This window comes from Nelumbo lutea, chromosome 3 (genome assembly GCF_056320005.1).
Source record: "Nelumbo lutea isolate HS-2025 chromosome 3, American lotus-T2T, whole genome shotgun sequence".
Lineage (NCBI taxonomy): Eukaryota > Viridiplantae > Streptophyta > Magnoliopsida > Proteales > Nelumbonaceae > Nelumbo > Nelumbo lutea.
In genome coordinates, this window is record NC_142686.1 from 92,167,683 (window position 1) to 92,187,760 (window position 20,078).

Genomic DNA, 20,078 nt, shown 5'->3' on the forward strand with positions numbered 1-20,078 from the left:
ATGTCCACAGCCTCATCCGACATCTCCAACTCCTTCAACGGTAACATACTCGATTCCACCACCTCTAATGCCTTTGATCCCTTGGTATGTAGGATCCATCGCTCTCAATTTAAATTCCACCACTATCACCATTGACTTAAAATTCTGGTTCAGCTCTACCGTTTAGAAGTGAGTGCTGTGTGCAATTGAGCATGCTGTGTCTTGGGACAAGTCTTACTTCCATGCATGACCTCAATAAGAAGAGTACCATCGCCACTCGCGATCATTAACTCAAAGAAGATGAACAGTGATTTTGTTCGAATTTTCAGAACTTGCAACATTAACATTTCATTTCTTTCCATGACAATGTCAATTGTCAGAAACAGTAGGGGTATTTTAAGACAATATATAAACAGTACAAATAGAACTAATCAATTAGGTAAACCATAAAGGTAGATTAAGAAATTTGCCCATATATAAATAAGCAAGCACTTCCTACCGATGAGTAAGGAGAGATTGCATTAAAACTTGAGGCTGTAACAGTTGGGCTTTAGCTTTGTTTCAAAGAAGTATTTTATTAATTAAATTTCAACTGGGTTGCTAACTAGCGCCATCCAGTTATTGCTGCGGCTGCATGAAAGAGACTAATTAGTTCAATTAAGTTGGTAATTTTGCCAGTTGATCAAGCTGTTATGCTTACTGAGGTGGCCTCTGTAGATTGAAGTTTAGATTGTTTTGCTGCAAGATCCATCGTCCCTATAAGCTTGAAGGGAAATTATCTGTAACAGCTATGCTCTGCAGAATTTGTCCATCCGGAGGACGCAAGTAATCAGGTTGCAAGGTCAAGCTGCGAAGAGGAGGATTGTTCTACATATTCATCCACTGGACCAAACTCAGGCTACGTAACACAGCATTCTGAGTCCGAGAGTCCTTGATGCAGATGATCACCAAGCCAAGGCATTGTCCATGTTAAGAGGTTGTCCAACTCAGGTTATTCATTACTGCAAAACCATCTTAAAAAGTATGCAAACATGAACAACTACATTACTAGGTAGCCTTCTCTCTAGCAGTTTGATGTCAAAAAAGGACAAGATGAGAACAAAAGGGTTCCAGAATGCCTCCCTGGTGTCCAGCACCTATAAAAGGGATAGACTTCATGATTTATCAAGTCCCATTACAAGTCAAAACTTGATTCAGGATGTTTGTTTCTGGTAGCCTCATCAATGTTCCTATATGCAGAGTTTGAAAGAGTTATTTCCAACTTTGATGAAGTTGATTTTATTATGAAAAAAAAAAAAAAAAAAAAAAACTGCCACGGCATTATTAGCCATTAGCCATGCTTACAAATCACAAATAACGAACCTGGTAATCCTAGTTGCCTTGGCCCTTGGGTGCTTGGATCTTAAGAAATGTGGTAGGCAAACCAAAAAAACAAAAAAAAAAAAAAGCAGCCACCGGTTCAATCTCCCATATCTAGACTCCGTTACAACTTTCCCCAGCTATGGACTCATCCCAGCCAACCTATTTTAAGGCTGCCACAGCCCATGTTATGTATGATTAATATAACAGCATTGATGATTATAATTAGGTTCCACAATAAATAGGGGAACAATTATTATACCTACAGGTTACAGATTATGCCATTTTGAAACTTTCCACCTTACAGGATTTAGATCACTAATGCTTGTAATTGTGCCCATATACCTACAAATTAAATACTTAGAATCTTTCCATGGTGTAAAAGTACTTTAAACTTTTTCCTTGATCAAGGATCAGCATGAGTTAAATGAGTTGGGGGGAAGGGGGGAGGTGTCAAGTAAGTGAGACTACAAATCAAGCGTTTCAATTTTGAAATTAAAAGGAATCAGTTTAATGCTAAAATACATTTCAGCCATTCCAATGATTTTAAACATTAGCTGAATCCTACGAACACGCAAAAGAAAGAAACAGAAAAGTTTTGTGAATGTCTGACATTACAGTTACAATACTGAGAGGATATGGGTCACTTATAATAACCTTCTTGTTCCTGACTCTTCAGTTTCAAACATCATCCGGAATTGCATGCCATGTGATATTTGGTTACTTTATATTGCCCTGTAATACTTGGATTGAGGAATGACATTCTGAAGGACTAGCCCTGCATAAAGAAGAGTTATTTCAGAAAATCCATTCACAATAAGAGATCTACAGTTTAGGATTGCATGAAATGCAACTAATCTAATCAACTAAATTCCATAACTCAATGAATTTCAAGAAAGAACAAAGCTCAAGATTAGAAATTAAACTAAATGTAAAAGATAAAAACTCCCAACAGAAGAAGACAATTACCTTGAATTATAGAACACTGTGAAAGGACTGTGGTTTACAGCAATACAGGCTGCTGCTGTTAGGATGCCAATATGCATACTATCACTTGATAAAACTGATGACGAAATATTTAGCTGTTAGGATGCCAATATGCATACAATCACTTGATAAAATTGATGACAAAAATTGGATGGCTCTAGAACAAGTAACTTCAACCAGAACAGCATAACCACTAAATTTAGCAAGGATACTCTTTACAAAGCATGGGATCGATAAAAAAATTAAAATAATACTAAATAGGAAAAAATACTTAAACATACCCCGTGGTATCAGACCATTGCTTAAACACACCCTCCAGTTTCTGAAATGACTAAGAGTACCCCTGAAGAGTACTGTGCTGATATGGCAGATGGAATTCATGAAACCTTTTTTTCCCTTTTGATACACACTACTACTGTATAACAGACACCCTGCACAAATTATACGTAAACAGAAGCATGGCGCAATGCTTGGTGGTGCCTCGTGAGCAAGAGCCTGGAGTCACTAGTGGGTCGAATAATACTACCACTTTGAAGAAGAGAATATTATGCCACGCACTGAACTGTCTGCTTTAAGACCTCAGCTCAGCCAGTCGTTGGCGTACAGCATAGGCAAGTGCTGGTTCACCAACGCAAGCAAGCCCCTCAACCACTCTCTGTCGTACCCTGATGTACGGAATGAAACCCCTCTTTGTCATCTCCATCACCACCTTCCCTGCCAAGAGGAATTCTTTTCTCTCCAAGCACCCTTCCACAACTGTCTCATACCCTTCAAACCCAACCCCATATCCTTCTCTCTCCAAGAACTCAACCAATTCAACCGCTCTCCTCAATTCCCTGTTTGCTCGCATGGCTGCCACCACCTTCACCACTGTCCCTTGCCTTGGTGTCAAGCCAACCTTCCCAACCATCTCCATCATCAACCTGGCTGCTGGTTCGGACCTTCTAGCCTCACACATTGCTCCAATCACCGTCCCATAACTCTCTGAGTCAGGATCGCACCCAGCCCGGCACATGCCTTTCAGAACAGTAATAGCCTCAGCCAACTGGTCAATTGCACAGAGGGAGAGAAGGAGGAAATTGCAGGTGTTGCAATCAGGGTGGTATCCAATTGATCGCATCTCAGATAGGATGCTGGGTACTGATAGGGTTCGGCGGCAATTCAGCCATGCAGAGGAGAGAGAGAGCTGCGTTTGCGGGGCGGGAACGCAACCAGAACGAAGAGTTCGTTGGAGGATGGCGAGAGCAAGAGGGAGAGGGTTGGGGCATTGGAGAGTGTGGAATAAGAGGTAGTGGTAGGCAATTTTGGGACGAGAGCGAGGTCTGAGATGCATGAAGGATTGGAGAATTTCGTCAATGATTTGGTTCATGAATGCTTGGGGAAAGGAAGAAAGAAAGGAAAAGGGGTTATTTGAGTTTTGTTGGGATTGGGGTTGATTTATGGCAGTGTTTGTGGTTTCATAGGAGAGGAGTAAGTCGGGGATTTGGTGGTAGGATTTGGTATTGATTGCTATTCTGATAGATTCTTCAAGGGTTTGTGAGGACGAAATTGAGTGAAATAAGGAAAAATGGCGGAGGGAGTGGCTAAATTGAAGGAGAGAGTTGCAGAGCTTCTTTGCTCCATATCCAGTTGCCATGTTTGAGATTGTGAGAAGATGCTTATTCAACAGAACTGAAATCACATAAATAATTAAATAAGAATAAAACAGAGCTAATATTGCAAATAAGAAGATTATGTCTAAGTAATAGATTGCAAGTCTAAATGGAATGATGAGAGGTCAGACTTTTATACAGTTAAACCAGATAACAAATATATCAAAATTCTGTCATTCAAATAAGAAACAAGTGATTTTCAAAGTGTGTTCAGAACTAGATAGAATTAAAAATGTCTAGATGTTGCAACACTACAATAGCTAATAAGATGCTGACTTGCTTAAGTTGCAGGTGACCGAGGGATCTAAGACAGATGATAGAAACCACCTGCCATCGTCTTCTTCAAGCTCTTTGAGTCGCTCAAAGAGTTCTAACCAGAATGATAGGTAGCTTAGGCTATCACTGGAATGACGCAAATCCTAGGTGCATCAGACATAGTGATGTTGAGAATCTACAGTTGCAGTTTTAGATAAAAGAGGAGGGTTTCACTGATTTGAAAACTGAAGATACGGTCAGCCTCAGCAGTGTAGATTTGCAAGCTTCAGGGGATATTTTGGATGATGGAAACACTGGGCTGTTATTTTTAGAGGAAGATCTAAGTGGTCCAACTGCCCCTGGAAAAGATGAGAAGGAAAAGAACTTGAGTGCCGACAGCTATGAACAGGCGAGTTTCACTCCAGTTGGTGTGTCACACAAGGATACAGTAGAAATAGCAGTTTCTACAGAAGGTGTACAGGGTACAACTCACCTAACAAACAAACCTTTTCCTATAACTCAAACCTACTCAAAATATCAGTTTAGAGAGACAGGACTCATCTCTGTTGCTTTGTGCAGAAGCACTGGTTAGCAGGGGACAACCTTCTAAGGTAACTTCAGATGTCTTGGTCGACAAAGTAATGGTTGAACCTAGTGAACATCCATAACTGGATCAGACAGAAGGAAAGACCCTAGCTCCAAACTCTAATACTGGGACCTCGTTTCATGCATCTAATCATTCACTTCCCATTGGCTCAGGTATGATTGTCCATTCGGTTTTTGGTATTAATCTGGGTTCTGTGCCTGAAACAGGTGCTCTGGCTTCACAACTGGGGAGAACAGCTAGTGGAGGGGGGGTTGATATTGAGGTGTTTGGGTATGAAAAGTAAGAGGGGGAGTGCTTTTTGAAAAAGAAATGAGATATTTAGAGAGGATTTGGAAGCAGATCGGTGCTCTGTTGTAGGAATATAAACAGAAAAAACAGAGAGGCAGCCCCTAAAAAGAAAGAGCACTCGGTGAGTCCTCGAAGAGGTGAAAAGGAAGTACATGGTGATGGAATGAAAGCCCCCAGTTCCTAACAAAATAAAGCTGAATTTTGATGAGAGCTCTATAGGAAACCTGGGATTGGCAAGCATTGGTGGTGTGTTTAGAGACTCATCAAGCAAAATGATGGCAATGTATTCAGGACCTTTAGGGGTAGATGACTCAATAAAGACTAAGCTACTAGCACTACTTCAGGACCTAAAACTTGCCAAACAAGCAAATTTTAAAAACTTGGGAAGGTTGAAGGGGACTCAAAAATGGTGAGAGCATGGTCTAACAGCAGGATAATGCGCAATGGATTTATAGACATTCCCTAAGAGAGGTTGAAAGTCTAGCAAGAAAACTCAATGCTTCTATCACATGGATCAGAAGGACTACAAATGAGGTGGTAGACTCATTAGCCAAACAGGGAGTTTACAAGCAGCAGCTTTTACAAGTTTCAAGTGCACACACATTGTGTAGGAGAGAAACACACGAAGGATACATGCTGGATTTTTTTTTTGAGAAAAATTAACTGATTTCATTAAAAAGAGAGAGAGGTACACAAGGAGGTCTACACATACATAACATCCTCATTTGAAACCAGAAGCCCTTAGGAGAGAGAAGAAGCCTAACAAGGGTTTAGGGCCCCGTGGAAATATAGCAAGTTCAAATTAGTGTTTTAAAAGGCGTGGGAGGCATACGCCAAAAGGCGCGCCTCCAGGCGAGGCGCTGACACCTCTTGCACTTTTCTCATGAACCGTGCTAGAGGCGTATGCCTCTTGTGCCTCATCCACATCTGATATGAAAATACAGAAAAAGAAAAAATAAAAAAAAGGAAAGGAAAGGAAAGGAAAAGAAAAGAAAGGGAAAGAAGAGGAAAGGAAAGGGAAGAAAAAAAGAGAAAAGTAAGGGAAGGGAAGAAAAGATAAGGGGAAAGAAAATGGTTTGCCCCCTGCTTCGGCTGGGGGACGACCAGACACCCCCCCCCCCCGCTCCCTTTTCGATGTTCGATGCAACCCAAATTTTTTTGAGTTAGGGGGTGTCTTGCTCCGCTTCGGCGAGCGAGCGAAGCATGCTCGTCATCGCTTCGACAAAACCCCCCTTTTGAACTACTGTTATGCATTTTTGTTCTTCTTAATATAAAAGATTTTTATTAAAAATAAAGAAAAAATGAAATCCCCCTTCCTTTTCATCCTCCTCATAACCCCCCTCCTCTTAAGAAGGCTTACACCTCCTTGTGTTTGGGAGGCTTATGCCTCTTGCGTTCTGAATTACGCCTCACGCCTCTAGGTAGTGGAATGCCTCGCGTCACGCCTCCGCATTTTAAAACACTGGTTCAAATAAGGCTAATGGAGTACATAAGACTGCAACAACTATTGCTTCTCTATATGGGACCAATGTTTTAAAATGTGGAGGTATAAACAAGGTGTTCCACTCAAGGTCCAAAATATCAACACATATCGGCCCATATCAGCCGATACGTATCATATTGGGAGCTTCCGGATATGCCCCTACAAAGGGGGTATTAGAGTTTTGACCGGTTCACGGGGTGTACGGACCTTAAACCAGCCCCTCTGAACCGGATTTGAAAAAAAAAAACTAAAAAACCCATCGATACTGCCCAATACGCCTCTAGCCTTGGTTCCACTACCCAAAGGCATGAGGTGTAGTTCAAAACATAGGAGGCATAAGCCTCCCGAGTGCAAGGAGGCGTAAGCCTCGAGTATGTATCTTTCTTGTAATTATAATAATAATAACAATAAAGCATTATATTAATAAAAACTGATAATTTAAGCACGAAAACATACATAAAACATAGCTTCAAATGTCAATTTGCCAATAAACTCAATACTTGGGTTTTAAGTCCCAAGGTCCCAACTCAAGATTCATTTCCAAGTAACAATGTACAACACCATTCATGATTCAATCATACAAAACGGATTACAAAAGAACTTTAAGGATTTATACTTGATCAAAAGATTCAAACAGCAAGTTTCAAACTACTAAATGATGCTAACAACAAGCTTTAACTTCTGTTTAATATTTAAAGTTTAATTTAAACTTCATAAAAAACCAATACTAAAGTAGCTAAAGTAATGCAGTATTACATTATTTCTAACAACATTTTATTTGTTGAAAAACAGAGTTTTGAAGAAGATTGCTAACAAAAGTCGATAAGCCCAATAGCTCATAGCCCCATACCTATAGCCACGGGTTTCCTATTTGGAAGTCAAAACTTTGAATTTCAAAGACGGAAAGCAGTGAACAGTAGTGTCTTTGGTCTTCCAAAATAATAAGAGGATCAATAAGAATAAAAGAAGAAAATGAGAGGAAAAAGAAGAAGAAAGATGTCAGTTAATCAAACTGTTCAAAGGATGATTATCAAAGAACACAGTCAACCACAGAGAAGAAGGAAAAAAATAGAAGAAAAAACAAAAGAAAAGAGGAAAAAAAAATAAATTACATTGTATACTCAAACTTGAGCATTGAAATAAGTAAGCTCAACAAAAACGTTGCAAATTTGACAGACATCAAAGAAAACAAATAAACATATCACATGAGAGACTTAATTCCAGTTCAACCTTCTGGCTAAAGATTTGTTCACACCCTAGCCGGCATTCTGATCGGCAGAATCAATCGATTGGAGGGATTTTTCCCTCTTTTACACTTAAAAAGATGATAATATGAAATAGGAACCACGATAAAATCGGCCCCCACCAATTACATCTTATAACACGTGAGATTCATCAAAAAGAAGTTGGAAAATGCGAGGCACATGCTTCTTGTATAAAGCATGCCAGAGGCACATGCCTCCGACAAGGTATAATGCTTCAATACAAGCCTACGTGAGTCCACATGTTTTTGGGATGCATTACACAGAGGCACGCCTTCAACTATGTGCCTCCCATGCCTTTCAAAACGCTATTAGTCAGGACCCATGAAAATTGAGAAAGGAGCTTTATGAAATTTCCAATTAAACGGTGCTCATTTTCAGTCCAATATAAGCATATTTTTGGATTATGCTTAGTTTATTAGACCATAATTCAAGTTGCACTGTAGTGAGAGTGACTAATTTCCTATGCTTTAGATAAATTTGTATTGATTTTTGAATCTTAATGCTAAACTTTTATTAGTCTTTAAAATTTTATGGTTTGTAAATATTTTTGTATTATTTTTAGGTAAAAATTTTTTACAAAGATATTTTTTGTAATTAATTCTGTAAAAGTTGGTTAAGGGTAAATTTGGTATTTAAAAAAAAACATTTGTACCTTTTCTCAAAACAATATGGGAGGTTTTTTTTCGGGTTAAAAAAAGTATAAATTACTCCTCTTTTAAATTGTTAGAAAACCCAAGGAGGTTTTTATAATTTTCCCTATTTTTATATAGAATTTAAGTTGAAAATTACTCCTCTTTTAAATTGAATCATGTATAGTGGCAAAAAATCTAAAAAAATAGAATTTAAGTTGACTTTAGATTAATTAAACTATACTTAAGGTTAATAGATTTTTATTAATTTTTCTTTTTATTAATCCGTATTAAATTTAATTAATTATATTAAGTTTTTATTTTTCAATGAAATTTAAGTTCATTAGTAAAAATTAATTATAAAACTAATAATTGTTAGATATTTTTTTATTAGTTTTATATTAATTTTAAATGGATATTAGTTTTTAATTTATCTTTATTAATTTATTTGTTTTTATTATATTAATAAAAATACTTTTATCAAATTAATAATTAATAATTATTTTTATCTTATTTAAGTAATTTATAAATTATTTTTACTATGGTTTATTAATTTTTATTATTTTAAATAGAACGCAAATGAATTAAATTTTTATGATGTTCTATTAAATGTTTTCATCTCCCCGTTTACTTAGATGGTTAAACCATTTGAACCATCACTTGGCCCTAATTTCTAATTTTGGGTTTCCTAAAGCCTACTATTTTGTCAAAAACTGTTCAACCTAGGCGAGTTGGCCAAAACTGTTCAACCTAGGCGGTTGAACCATTGACCCTTTTGGTCTAGTTATTGGGCCATGGGTTACAATATACAATGTATTGAAAACTTCTAGAAGACAAAAGGCCGAGAAAGGTATTTTTTGAAGGGGGGATCTTAGGAGCATAGTTGTCAAGGTGATGCCTAGGCAATAGGTGCCCTTGGAGGCTTGCCTTGCCCAGTCGCCAAGCAGTTTTGCATACTGCGTAATAAAATACTTCTTTGAAACAAAGCTAAAGCCCAACTGTTACAGCCTTAAGTTTTAATGCACTCTCTCCTTACTCATCAGTAGGAAGTGCTTGTTTATTTATATATGGGCAAATTTCTTAATCTACGTACTGTTTACATATCGTCTTAAAATACCCCTACTGTTTCTGACAATTGACATTGTCATTAAATGTTAATGGAAAGAAATGAAATGTTACTGTTGCAACTTTTGAAAATTCGAACAAAATCGCTGTTCATCTTCTTTGAGTTAACGATCTCGAGCGGCGATGTTACTCTTCTTATTGAGGTCATGCTTGGAAGTAAGACTTGTCCCAAGACACAGCATACTCAATTGCACACAACCCTCACTTCTAAACGGAAGAGCTGAACTAGAATTTTAAGTCAATGGTGATAGTGGTGGAATATAAATTGAGAGCGATGGATCCTACATGCCAAGGGATCAAAGGCATTAGAGGTGGTGGAATCGAGTATGTTACCATTGAAGGAGTTGGAGATGTCAGATGAAGTCGTGATGGACATCTTACAATGTGCGCTTTTGGGATTTTTCATCGCTTTCATCATTACTAGAATAACCTTGTCTCTGTAGGCGCTACATACGAATGAAAAGTCCTAGTTGTAGAGTAGTTGTAACCCATAGTGAGAACAAAACAGACAGGTAGGGGAGAGAGAGAGAGAGAGAGAGAGAGAAGCGGAGGGGGTTGTTGCTGTCATTGTAAATCTTTTTTGTGGTTGAGAATAAGTGGTTTGAGAACAAAGCGGACCAGGGGAAGAAAGGAAGAAGAGAAAGAAAGGGGGGGGAGACCTGAGTCGGAGGGGGTTTTGACCATTAAATATGGAAGTGGCGTCGAAATAAAATGGATCTAATAGCCATGAATCCATGAAAGTCAGTGACAAGAAGAGAGGTGGAGGGGGTTGTTGTCATTACAAATCTTTTTCGTAACTAAGAACAAGTGGTTTGAGAACGAAGTGGACAAGGGGATGAAAGGAAGAAGAAGAGAAAGAAGAGGGGGGTAGGAGGGAGACAAGGAGGAGGAAGTTGTGAAGAAGTGGCGTCGAAATTAAATGGGTCTAATAGCTGTAAATCTATGAAAGTCAAAGACAGGGAGAGAGATGTGTGTATAGGTCGAGAGAGAGGGTGGGAGTGTGTACCAACAACACAACCACCGTTGGTGGACAGTGGAAAAGGAGAGAGAGAGAGAGAGAGAGAGAGAGAGAGTGGAAGTGTGTACTAGCATTACAACCATTGTTGGTGGACGGTGGAAGGAGGGCAGGAGTGTGTATTGGTGGCACTATTGGCGCTTGTGAACGGTGGAACAGGGGAGAATGGAGGCTGAGTGAGAGAGAGAGAGAGAGAGGGGGGGCAGGAGTGTGTACCAACGACGGTTGCGTTGTTGGGTGGTGGAATAAGGGATAGCAGAGGTTGAGAGAGAGATTAAGATTGATCTTTTCTTGTTTATTTACTTCGGACAAGAGATTTTCGTCCATTTTTGTTGATTTATGATTTGATCTCACAAAATTGAAGAAGAGATGATCATTCGAGAAAGAGAAATGTTGATTATTTTGTTTGGTTCAATGATTCCGTAACAAAGCTCTAGATTCGAATGAAACATTAACTCAACCAAGAAGTTGATTATTCTGTGCTTGTGTGTGCTTGGGGGACAATGGTCGAATGAATAGTTGTTGCAGCTTCTATTGAAGGCACGACCTTCTTCCACTTTTTTATTCTTGCATCTCCCTTACATATAGAATAAATGGAGGGTTTGAATAATGACTGGTGTTCCATTGCCGATGGCGAGGGGAAGGAGAGGAGCAAGAAGAAAAGAGAAAGAGGAAGAGGAGAGAGAGAGAGAGAGGGAGAGATCAATGTGAAGGGATTAGAGATCCATCATATGCATGGCCGAACCCTGTAGGTAGGTTGGGCGAAATTTCAAAAATTTCCTCTCCCCTCATCTGGGAATCACATTCCCTGTTTTAAAAAATTTGCATTTTCAAAGATCAATCTTGAACCATAAACCGAACCAGATCTGAAACCAAAAACAGGAGAGGGATATACCTGATACGGAGAAACAATATCTCCCAATGGAGGTGTTCACACCCAAGGAAGGAACAAAAAACTGCTCCCACTGAAGATGGCGCAGTGTAGGATGGAGCAGAATCAGCAATGTTCATCCAACGAACTGAATCCTTCACAAGAATTCGCTAGAGGCTATGAGCACAACTTCAGATCAGCCTTTCTCCAAAGGTTGATATCAAGATCCAATCTTGATCGTTCCTGCTTGAAAGAGGAGATCGAACTGGAAGTTATGGCGGCGGCAGGAAGGAAGCGGCAAGGAGAAAATAGCTCAGTCTCACTGGGTGCTATATTCTCTCTCTGATTTGAATGTGATGATCTTCTAAAGGCTGCCGCCCCCTTCTCCTTTTATACCCTTAAAGGGATAAGCTCCTAATCCCATTAGGAATTGCTAATCCAAATCATATTTGGATCTGAATTCCCTTTAAGTGATAAGGATAGACCCTTATCTTATCTGTAGATTAGATCAGCCCTCTCCTAATCTTATCAGGAGGTTTCCAGATCTGAATCTGTATTCAGATTTGGACTCTCTAAGTGGATAGGGTAAGACCCTATCCTATCTGCTAATCTAATATCAGATTCACCCCTTTCTTTAACTGATCAAATCAGCCCAGTTCGAAATGGGCTTTAGGCCCAATAAGTGTATGTGCTCACTTAGCCTTCCAAACTGCTGCCCAATTGGGCTTCCTTGTATGGCGTGGGACCCAAGCATTGATCTACACATCAACCACAAGGGTTCGGCCCAACCTTTGTTACAAGGCCTAGCGGAATTCACTAGAAAGCCCAGTGAACCCCCTGAGCCCATCACACGAAATCTATGGGCCCAACACTTACACTGAGTGGTCCCAGGGCCAAGCCGCCTTACAGGGACTGAGCAAATGCAAGATTAGCCCATCATGTATTACCCTCAATGGTCTTACACTTAACCTCTCAACCCATAATGATCAAACACTGCCCGACAAGAGAGGACATCTCCCTCGACTGCAAGGAACAGTGTTGCACTCTCTAATTACATGGATCCCAGGAATTAAAACTCTTTTACAAACGTTTTGAAACCGTAATATATATATATATATTTATATCCGTATATAAAATATATTTTGCAAAACAAATTCCAACGATAGAAATCGGTTGCCAGTAGTCTTGGTTTCCATCAGAGAGAGTGCATCCCCGATCATTACCTTTGTCCAACAAAGGGGCTGATTTTGTCACTATGATCACCCACTCAGATGAATTCTTGGACTGTCCCAACATACCTAGGTTTTGACCCTCTCTAAGTATCTCATTGATTGGCATATCAAAAACAACCCAATCCGACACCTAATACAGTATCATAATCGAGTCTAAGGGTCAGGTGTAACTTTCCAGTTTTGCCCATTAATCTCCAAGGTCCAAGGCAATACTGGAAATCTGGTCCGGTTCAGGGTTTCAAGTAAACCTACACTACATGTACCTCGGGTCTCACCCTAGCAGCTGAGACAGGCCACCCCAACATTTGGCGGCGCACCAGTGTCAGCCTTAGTAGGATAAATCTCCCCAGACTTACCCAACGGCTGTGAACATTCTAAACTAACACGAGTCTCATTAAGTGTCTAGGTTAAGGGTTTTACACAGAAAAACACCACAAGAACATGAATCAAATATGTACTTTATTCATTTACAATAAATGTCATAAGTACATCAAACTAATTGGAGCTAAGGGCATACAACTATCTAACACAATGGTGAGAGGAATCGCCGCAGCTCCTCAATTTTGCGTTCGAACGAAGAGAGTGAATAGTAGCCCTTTGAAAATGGAGAGGTCCCCTCTTGTCAGACAGTGTTTGATCATTAATGGTTGAGAGGTTAAGTGTAAGACCATTGAGGGTAATACCTGATGGGCTAATCCTGCATCTGCCCACAGTCCTTGGGTTTTCATACGGTGGCTGGACCCAATGACCATTTACTATAAATGTTAGGCCCATTAAGAGTCGATGATGATGGACTCAGGGGTTTATTATGTCGTACAGTGAATTCGGCCAGGCTTTGTAACAGAGGATGGGCTGAATCCATGTGGCTGATGTGTAGATCGACGTTAAGGTCCCACGCCATACAAAGAGAGCCAAGTTAGCCAGCAGATTAAAGAGTAAGTGAGCTATGTGACTTAATGGGCCTAAAGCCCATTCCAAACTGGGCTTAAGTCAATTAAAAGGGGGCAAAATCCGATTTATAACCTGATTAGGATTAGTTGAAGGATAAGATGAGTCTTATTCATTTAAGAGTCCAGGTCCAAATATCAGATTTGGATCAAGAAACTCTCTCCTAATTGGATTGGGAGACTGATCTAAAGAAGGCTATAAATAGGGGGCGAATTCCTCAGTTTATTCACTCAGCAACCTGCAGAATTCTCCACAGTTCTTGCCACCCCTACCTAGTTCGATTTCCACCTGTGGAGCTAATCAAGAAAGGTTCTTGATATTGTTTCTTGCTAGAATAAACAACCTGACGTCACGCTCACCAGCCCTTGTTCGATTCTTATTGAAGAATTCTGGTTCTTGTTCAAGAACCATTCTACTGATCCTGCCTCACCATACACTATGTCATCTCCGATGGAGGCGGGTTTTGGTTTTCTCTTTGGGCATGAATACCTATGTTGGGAGTTACTATTACTTCATATCAGGTATATCCCTTCCTTCCCCTTTGGTTTCAGATCTGTTCCAGTTTTGTTTCAAGAACAATATTTGAAAATATAGTTTTCTAAATTAGGGAATACAATTCCTGGATGGGAGAGAGAATTTTAAAATTTCGCCCAACCTTCCTACAAGGTTTGTCCATCCATATGATGGATCTCCCATCCCTTCAGTGGTATCAAAGACAGGCTCACATTCTTGAACCAAAATCAGACCTGATTTGAACCTGCGCAAATAGGCAAAATCAATTCTAGCCGATTGCGCAGATTAGGGTCTTCTCTGAGAATTCGGTTCTCGGCTGTAGGCAAATGATCTGAAATTAATTTTTTAATTATCTGCAATAATTATAGAAGTGTTCTATATTCATTTCTTAAATTATGGGTTGTTCGTTTGGTGGAGATCAAAATCTTTTATTGACGCCAAAAATTTGCACACCTGTTGTATCATTCTATTCTATTCATTCTTGGTCTGTAATTCTTTTTTATTTTTAAGACGGAATGTATAGGATTTATTCTGATGTAAATTAATGGAGAAATTAGGTTTTTTTCTATTTTTTCATTGGAAGAAGTGCTGGTTCACGTGGAGGAGAAGACAACGTTTGCGCAGATAGAAGATCAACAATCTGCGCTTTACAGAAAACAAATATGCAAACTATGACTAACCTCTTTCTTGCAGGTTTGCAGCCACACGAACAGCCCACTGTTATGTTTATTTGCTGATTGGTGATTGCCATTTATCAACCATAATTAATTTCAGATCATCTTGTTGAATTGAATCTTGAATTGGACACCAAACCTAGACACATTCGACCCAGATTAGACCAAACTGGTTGGACCGAATCTGTGGCTCAATAGAGGAGACTGTTCACAGCCCTAAAATTTTATAATGGGCTGAGGATTTGATGGTTGATTGCGAGATGTAATTTGGCCCAACTTGTAAAACCCAGTATTGTCAAGTTAAAACTGCATTAGCCTTGATTCAGCTATATGGGCCGAACTGCTTTTTGCAGTTCAGCCCATGTACCTAAATAATGTTATGGGCTCTAATGGGCTGATATTAATTTAACCTAACTATTTTAGGGTTTTACAGATAATTAAAATTGATTGGATTAATTGTGGTTTTATTTCATGCATGTGATGTATGATGTGTGGTGTGCTACGTACGTGGGCCATAAGCACTTGGCCCATGTTAATTCGATGGTGGCTCTTTTGCACATCATTGCAATGGTGTCCTTAAGATCATTGGATGATCTCCCTTTTTGATGGGCCCCACTTCATCTTCCTCCCCAAAATGAACTGTGTGGAACCCTAGCTATTTAGGGCCCATCTGAATCTGACTTTAAGAAAGTGGGAACCACTTTGGTTTAACCTAAATAAAATTAGGGCATAATTATTCGTTTTATCCGGTAAAATATAAGTGCATGTGATAAGGAGATTCATATGATGAACTCTCTAAAGGCCTTCCATCATTAGCATGAATATGTGTCCTTCAGTAATGAGGAGATGCATCATAAAATTGGGCTATCCATTTGCTATTGGATTTGTAAAGGACCTCCTCTAGTTCTTTTTTCAATCCCCTTCTCAATACTCTTTCCTCTTCAGTCAAGCTACCTTGAGTTTCCTTCTCATCTAACTCCTCGATTCAACTCATTCGGTTTAGCTTCTAGTTCTCTAGTTTCCCAAAATGCTCCTTGTTCCACTCCTTAATCTTTTCTTTCAATCTCTTTAATTTCTTATGAAACCTCACCAGTGATTTAAAAGGCGCACATAGGCGCACAAGCAATGTGCATTTTAGGGTAGGCACCTATTTGGTAATGTTCATTCATTCATCCTACTAAAATACCTTCTTAAAAAGCAGTTAAAATTATAAAATAATTATTTTTTGTGTGAGAATTAAGAATTTAAGACCCTAACATGGACTCGTTTGGGCTTGCCTCAAGGGGCGTGGCACAAAGGCAGCTCGTAGAATCTGAAATGTAATATGTTTTGCATTACATTAGCTACTTTAAGTAATGCAATTGAGAAAAAAAAAGAGATTGTGGGTTTTACATGCTTGAAATTGTTTTATATGTTTGATTTTATTTTTAAATTCACATTTAAACATGCTTTACATGTTACGTTTATGTATTCTAATTTTAGATAATAGGTTTTTTAAAACATTTATTTTAAAATTTAAAGTTTATATTTTTATTAATATTATGTTTAATATTTTTATTTTTTTGCATATTTTGAGTTTTTTTTGGCATTTTTTATTTTTCTAACATTTTTTTTATTTCTTAGTTTTTTATTTTTGTGCCTTGCTTCACAAAGGCGTGCTCCTTGCCTTGCGCCTTGTGCCTCAAGTGCAAATTGACCCCTACGCCTTTTATGCGCCTTGCACTTTTAAAACAGTGAACCTCACACCCTTCCACTACACTCTCCTTAACTCTTCATTCCTCCACATCTTGACTTTCCTCATGAAGTCTAAATGAGTCAACCACATATTTTTAAATCTAAAAGGAGTAAGTAGAGCTCTAGCCACCATTTTCTCCTAACGATTCTTCTAGTCTAGATTGTAAAGAAATCTATCCAACTTTGAACAAAGTGGGTTCTCTTGAAAATTGGACCAAGTAAACCTTGCTTACAAAAGAGGGGGTTCTTTCAACTCAAAAATGTCAAAAAATTCATTAAACCTCCTCATACTTGTGGTAATATGTTGGTGGGGAATATTAGTTTCATTGGTAAATCTTACCACATTAAAATCTCTCCCCAAACACCAAGGGCCATCCCACAAACCCCTAATTGTGTACAACTCTTCCCACATTTCATTCCTTTTCCTATAACTATTGGGACCATACACATTTGTCAAAACCCAAACAAAATCATTCTAAACATTTATGAATTTCATTGAAAAAGAGAACCTACCAATCAATTCCTTTACTAACTCCAAATTTTCATTTCTCCACATCGTTAACACTCCTGAAGCCCCTGAAGAGGGAGCCATTGACCAACTTAGGGATAAAAAAGGGTATATACGAATTTGATTCATTATCAAATATTTGAGATCTGATTCGAAGATCTGATTGGATCTCATAAATGGTGTTTTGAGTCCAATTCCGTTAAGGATGTCGGATATCCAAAATATATAAGTATTTTTTTCAACTTTTTTCATCTTATATATTAATATATACATGTCTTTTTATAAAAAAATTACAAAAAATTGCAATATAAACATATTTATAAATAAATATATTATAATTTTAATAAATATATTAATAAACACATGTTTTTTACAAGTAAATGTGTTATATATATACACACACACACACAAGTAAATGTTTATATATATATATATATACACAGTTTTAAAATGCGGAGGCGTGACGCGAGGCGTTCCACTACCTAGAGGCGTGAGGCGTAGTTCAAAACGCAAGAGGCATAAGCCTCCTGAACACAAGGAGGCGTAGGCCTCCTTAAGAGGGGGGTTAGGAGGAGGATGAAGAGGAACGGAGGAGCAAAGCCCCCAACTGAAGGGGAAGAGGACAAACCACTTTCTTTCCCCTTATCTTTCCTTTTCTTTGCTTTTCTCTTTTTTTCTTCTCTTTATTTTTCTTTTCCTTTCCTTTTTTTTTCTTTTTTTCTTTTTTCTGTCATTTTATATAAGATGTGCATGAGGTGTACACCTTTAGCATGCCTCATGAAAAAAGTGCCTCTAGCATAAGCCTTAGGGTGTTTTGGGAGCGCCTCGCTTGGAGGCGTACCTCTAGGCGTACGCCTGGATATATATATATACCTCCAGGCGTATGCCTCCCACGCCTTTTAAAACACAGTGTATATAAACCCCAAATACTTCTAATCAACCTCTTGTCTAAATCTCCTAATTCTGTATGTTTCGTTAACTAGCCCTATAAAACACAATGAGAAAAGAAGAAAGTTACAATACAATCCAAGGATTTGGTTATTCTAGAGACCGAAAGTAAATTAGTAGTAAAGTTAGGAGCATGTAAAGTAGGTTTGAGAGACAAATCCTTCTCGAGTTGTATGTCTCCCTTCCCATGGATATTTGATAGGGAGCCATCAACAACCCTCACTTTGTTTCATCTAGACACAAAATGATATGATGAAAATAATGATGGCTTTTTGGTCATATGTTCAGAGGCTCCTGAGTCAATAACCCATGGAGCTGAAGAGCAAGGCTGGACAACATTAAGGGGGCAGAAATAATACTTGTCTTTGCAAAAGATGAGGCGGCAATAGAGGATTGATTCAATTGAGCCATAGCCCGATTGATAATATCTTCCTCTTCTGCAGTAAACTTTGGAAAGCAATTAGAGGAAGTAGTGGTCTGTCCCATATCTAGATCTATATATTCAAATGGAATGTGCCAAGCTAGCACTTTCCTGATTTCTAGTTATTTTGAGAAGCATTTATATTTTTTTGGTTGTTTTTGAGAAGCACTAACCTTTTCTTTGTTTTTTTTTTAATTTTTCTCATTTTTAAATTGAACAAAATAACTCAAGTGGCCAATAAGCTTTAAGACTTTTATATGCTCTCATTAACTCACCGTTAACTCCCTCTCCTCTTTCTTAACTCCTTTAATTATCTCTTCTCATTAATTATGCCATTAACACTCTCTCTCTCTCTCTCTCTCTCTCTCTCTCTCTCTCTCTCTCTCTCTCTTCAATAAGACAATAACTCATGGCATTTATTCTCTCTCCTCTTCATTATTTCATTAAATTTCCAAAAATTCATTAACTTTATCTATATTTGTACCATTTCAATTTAACTATAATTTTATACACATTAGATATATTTATATTAAATTATAATTATAAAAAAATGAGGATATTCAATGCTATGATATTATTAGGCTAAATGATCTACTTCAATTTAAAGAATAATTAATTTTTGAGTTAACTAATTAAATAATTTATATTTCAAAATAAATATTAATTAATTCACTCAACAAATAAATCCAATGTTTTAAAAACAACTTGGAGGCTAAATAGCTTTTGCATCTAGGTCACAGGTCAATGGTTCAAATATCCAGGTTGGACAAACCAAACTATCAAACCATGACACATCATCCATTTGCATATGTATAATATGATATAATATAATTACATTTTTGTGTGTATGTGTATATTATTTTAGGTACATTTATAAATAAAAGAGCCTGAATTTGAAATTTGAGACAAAAAAAGAGATTTTGTCTTTTAGAAGTTTTTTCGATAAATAAAATTTCATTAAGAATTCATTACCAACAAAAAGATAAAGACTGTTACAAGCATCCTAAGGGGAGGCACGAGGTGCAGCCTCACTCTTTAAAAGAAAAAAACAGCATAGAGATTACAACTGGGCCCAATACAACTGATCCCTAGTTGCTCCTTGCTTGGCTAGAAAATCAGCAAATGCATTAGCCTCCCTTCCCACCCATTGTATAGTCTAATTCATATGTTGTGTTGCCCATTTGAATTTCTTAATTTCATTTCTATAGCACCATATCACTGAATCTGGATCTCTAAGCTAACCCACCACCACCTTGGAGTTCCCTTCTATCACCAAACACTCCAAACCTATCTCTCTTGCAATCTGTACACCTTGTATGACTGCATACAGTTCAACCCTTAAAGAGTCTCCATTCCCCATTGGTCTTGAGTAGACCTGCAAAAAGTTGACCCAACCTGCGAACCCGAACCAACCCAACCTGAAAAAACAGGGTTAGGGTCTCATATTTAGCTACCCAAATGTGAAAATGACCCGAACTGATTCATAAAACCTTCCATGGGCGGTGTCCAAATCAGCCATGTTTTAGTCTTCTACATTGAACTATAAGCCACTGAAAACCAATTCCTCCAAATGTCATCAAAGGAG

General features: G+C 38.3%; 1 protein-coding gene across 8 annotated transcripts in view; it reads right to left on the reverse strand.

The window, feature by feature from the left end:
- Positions 1-892: 892 nt before the first annotated feature.
- LOC148866866 (Pentatricopeptide repeat (PPR) superfamily protein) overlaps positions 893-20,078 on the reverse strand; it is a 35,497-nt gene continuing 16,311 nt past the window's right edge. For 6 of the 8 annotated variants that reach the window (XM_088980810.1, XM_088980811.1, XM_088980814.1 and 3 more), the window contains 3 exons: positions 2,607-3,996; positions 2,308-2,401; positions 1,801-2,116 (listed from right to left, as the gene is read on the reverse strand). In XM_088980810.1, coding sequence (XP_088836936.1) covers positions 2,897-3,996 — 1,100 coding nt within the window. In that variant the 3' untranslated portion in view covers positions 1,801-2,116; positions 2,308-2,401; positions 2,607-2,896. Of the gene's footprint in view, positions 1,209-1,800; positions 2,117-2,307; positions 2,421-2,606; positions 3,997-20,078 lie in introns of those variants that run through there. The other 2 variants (XM_088980818.1, XM_088980813.1) reach the window with 2 other exon arrangements.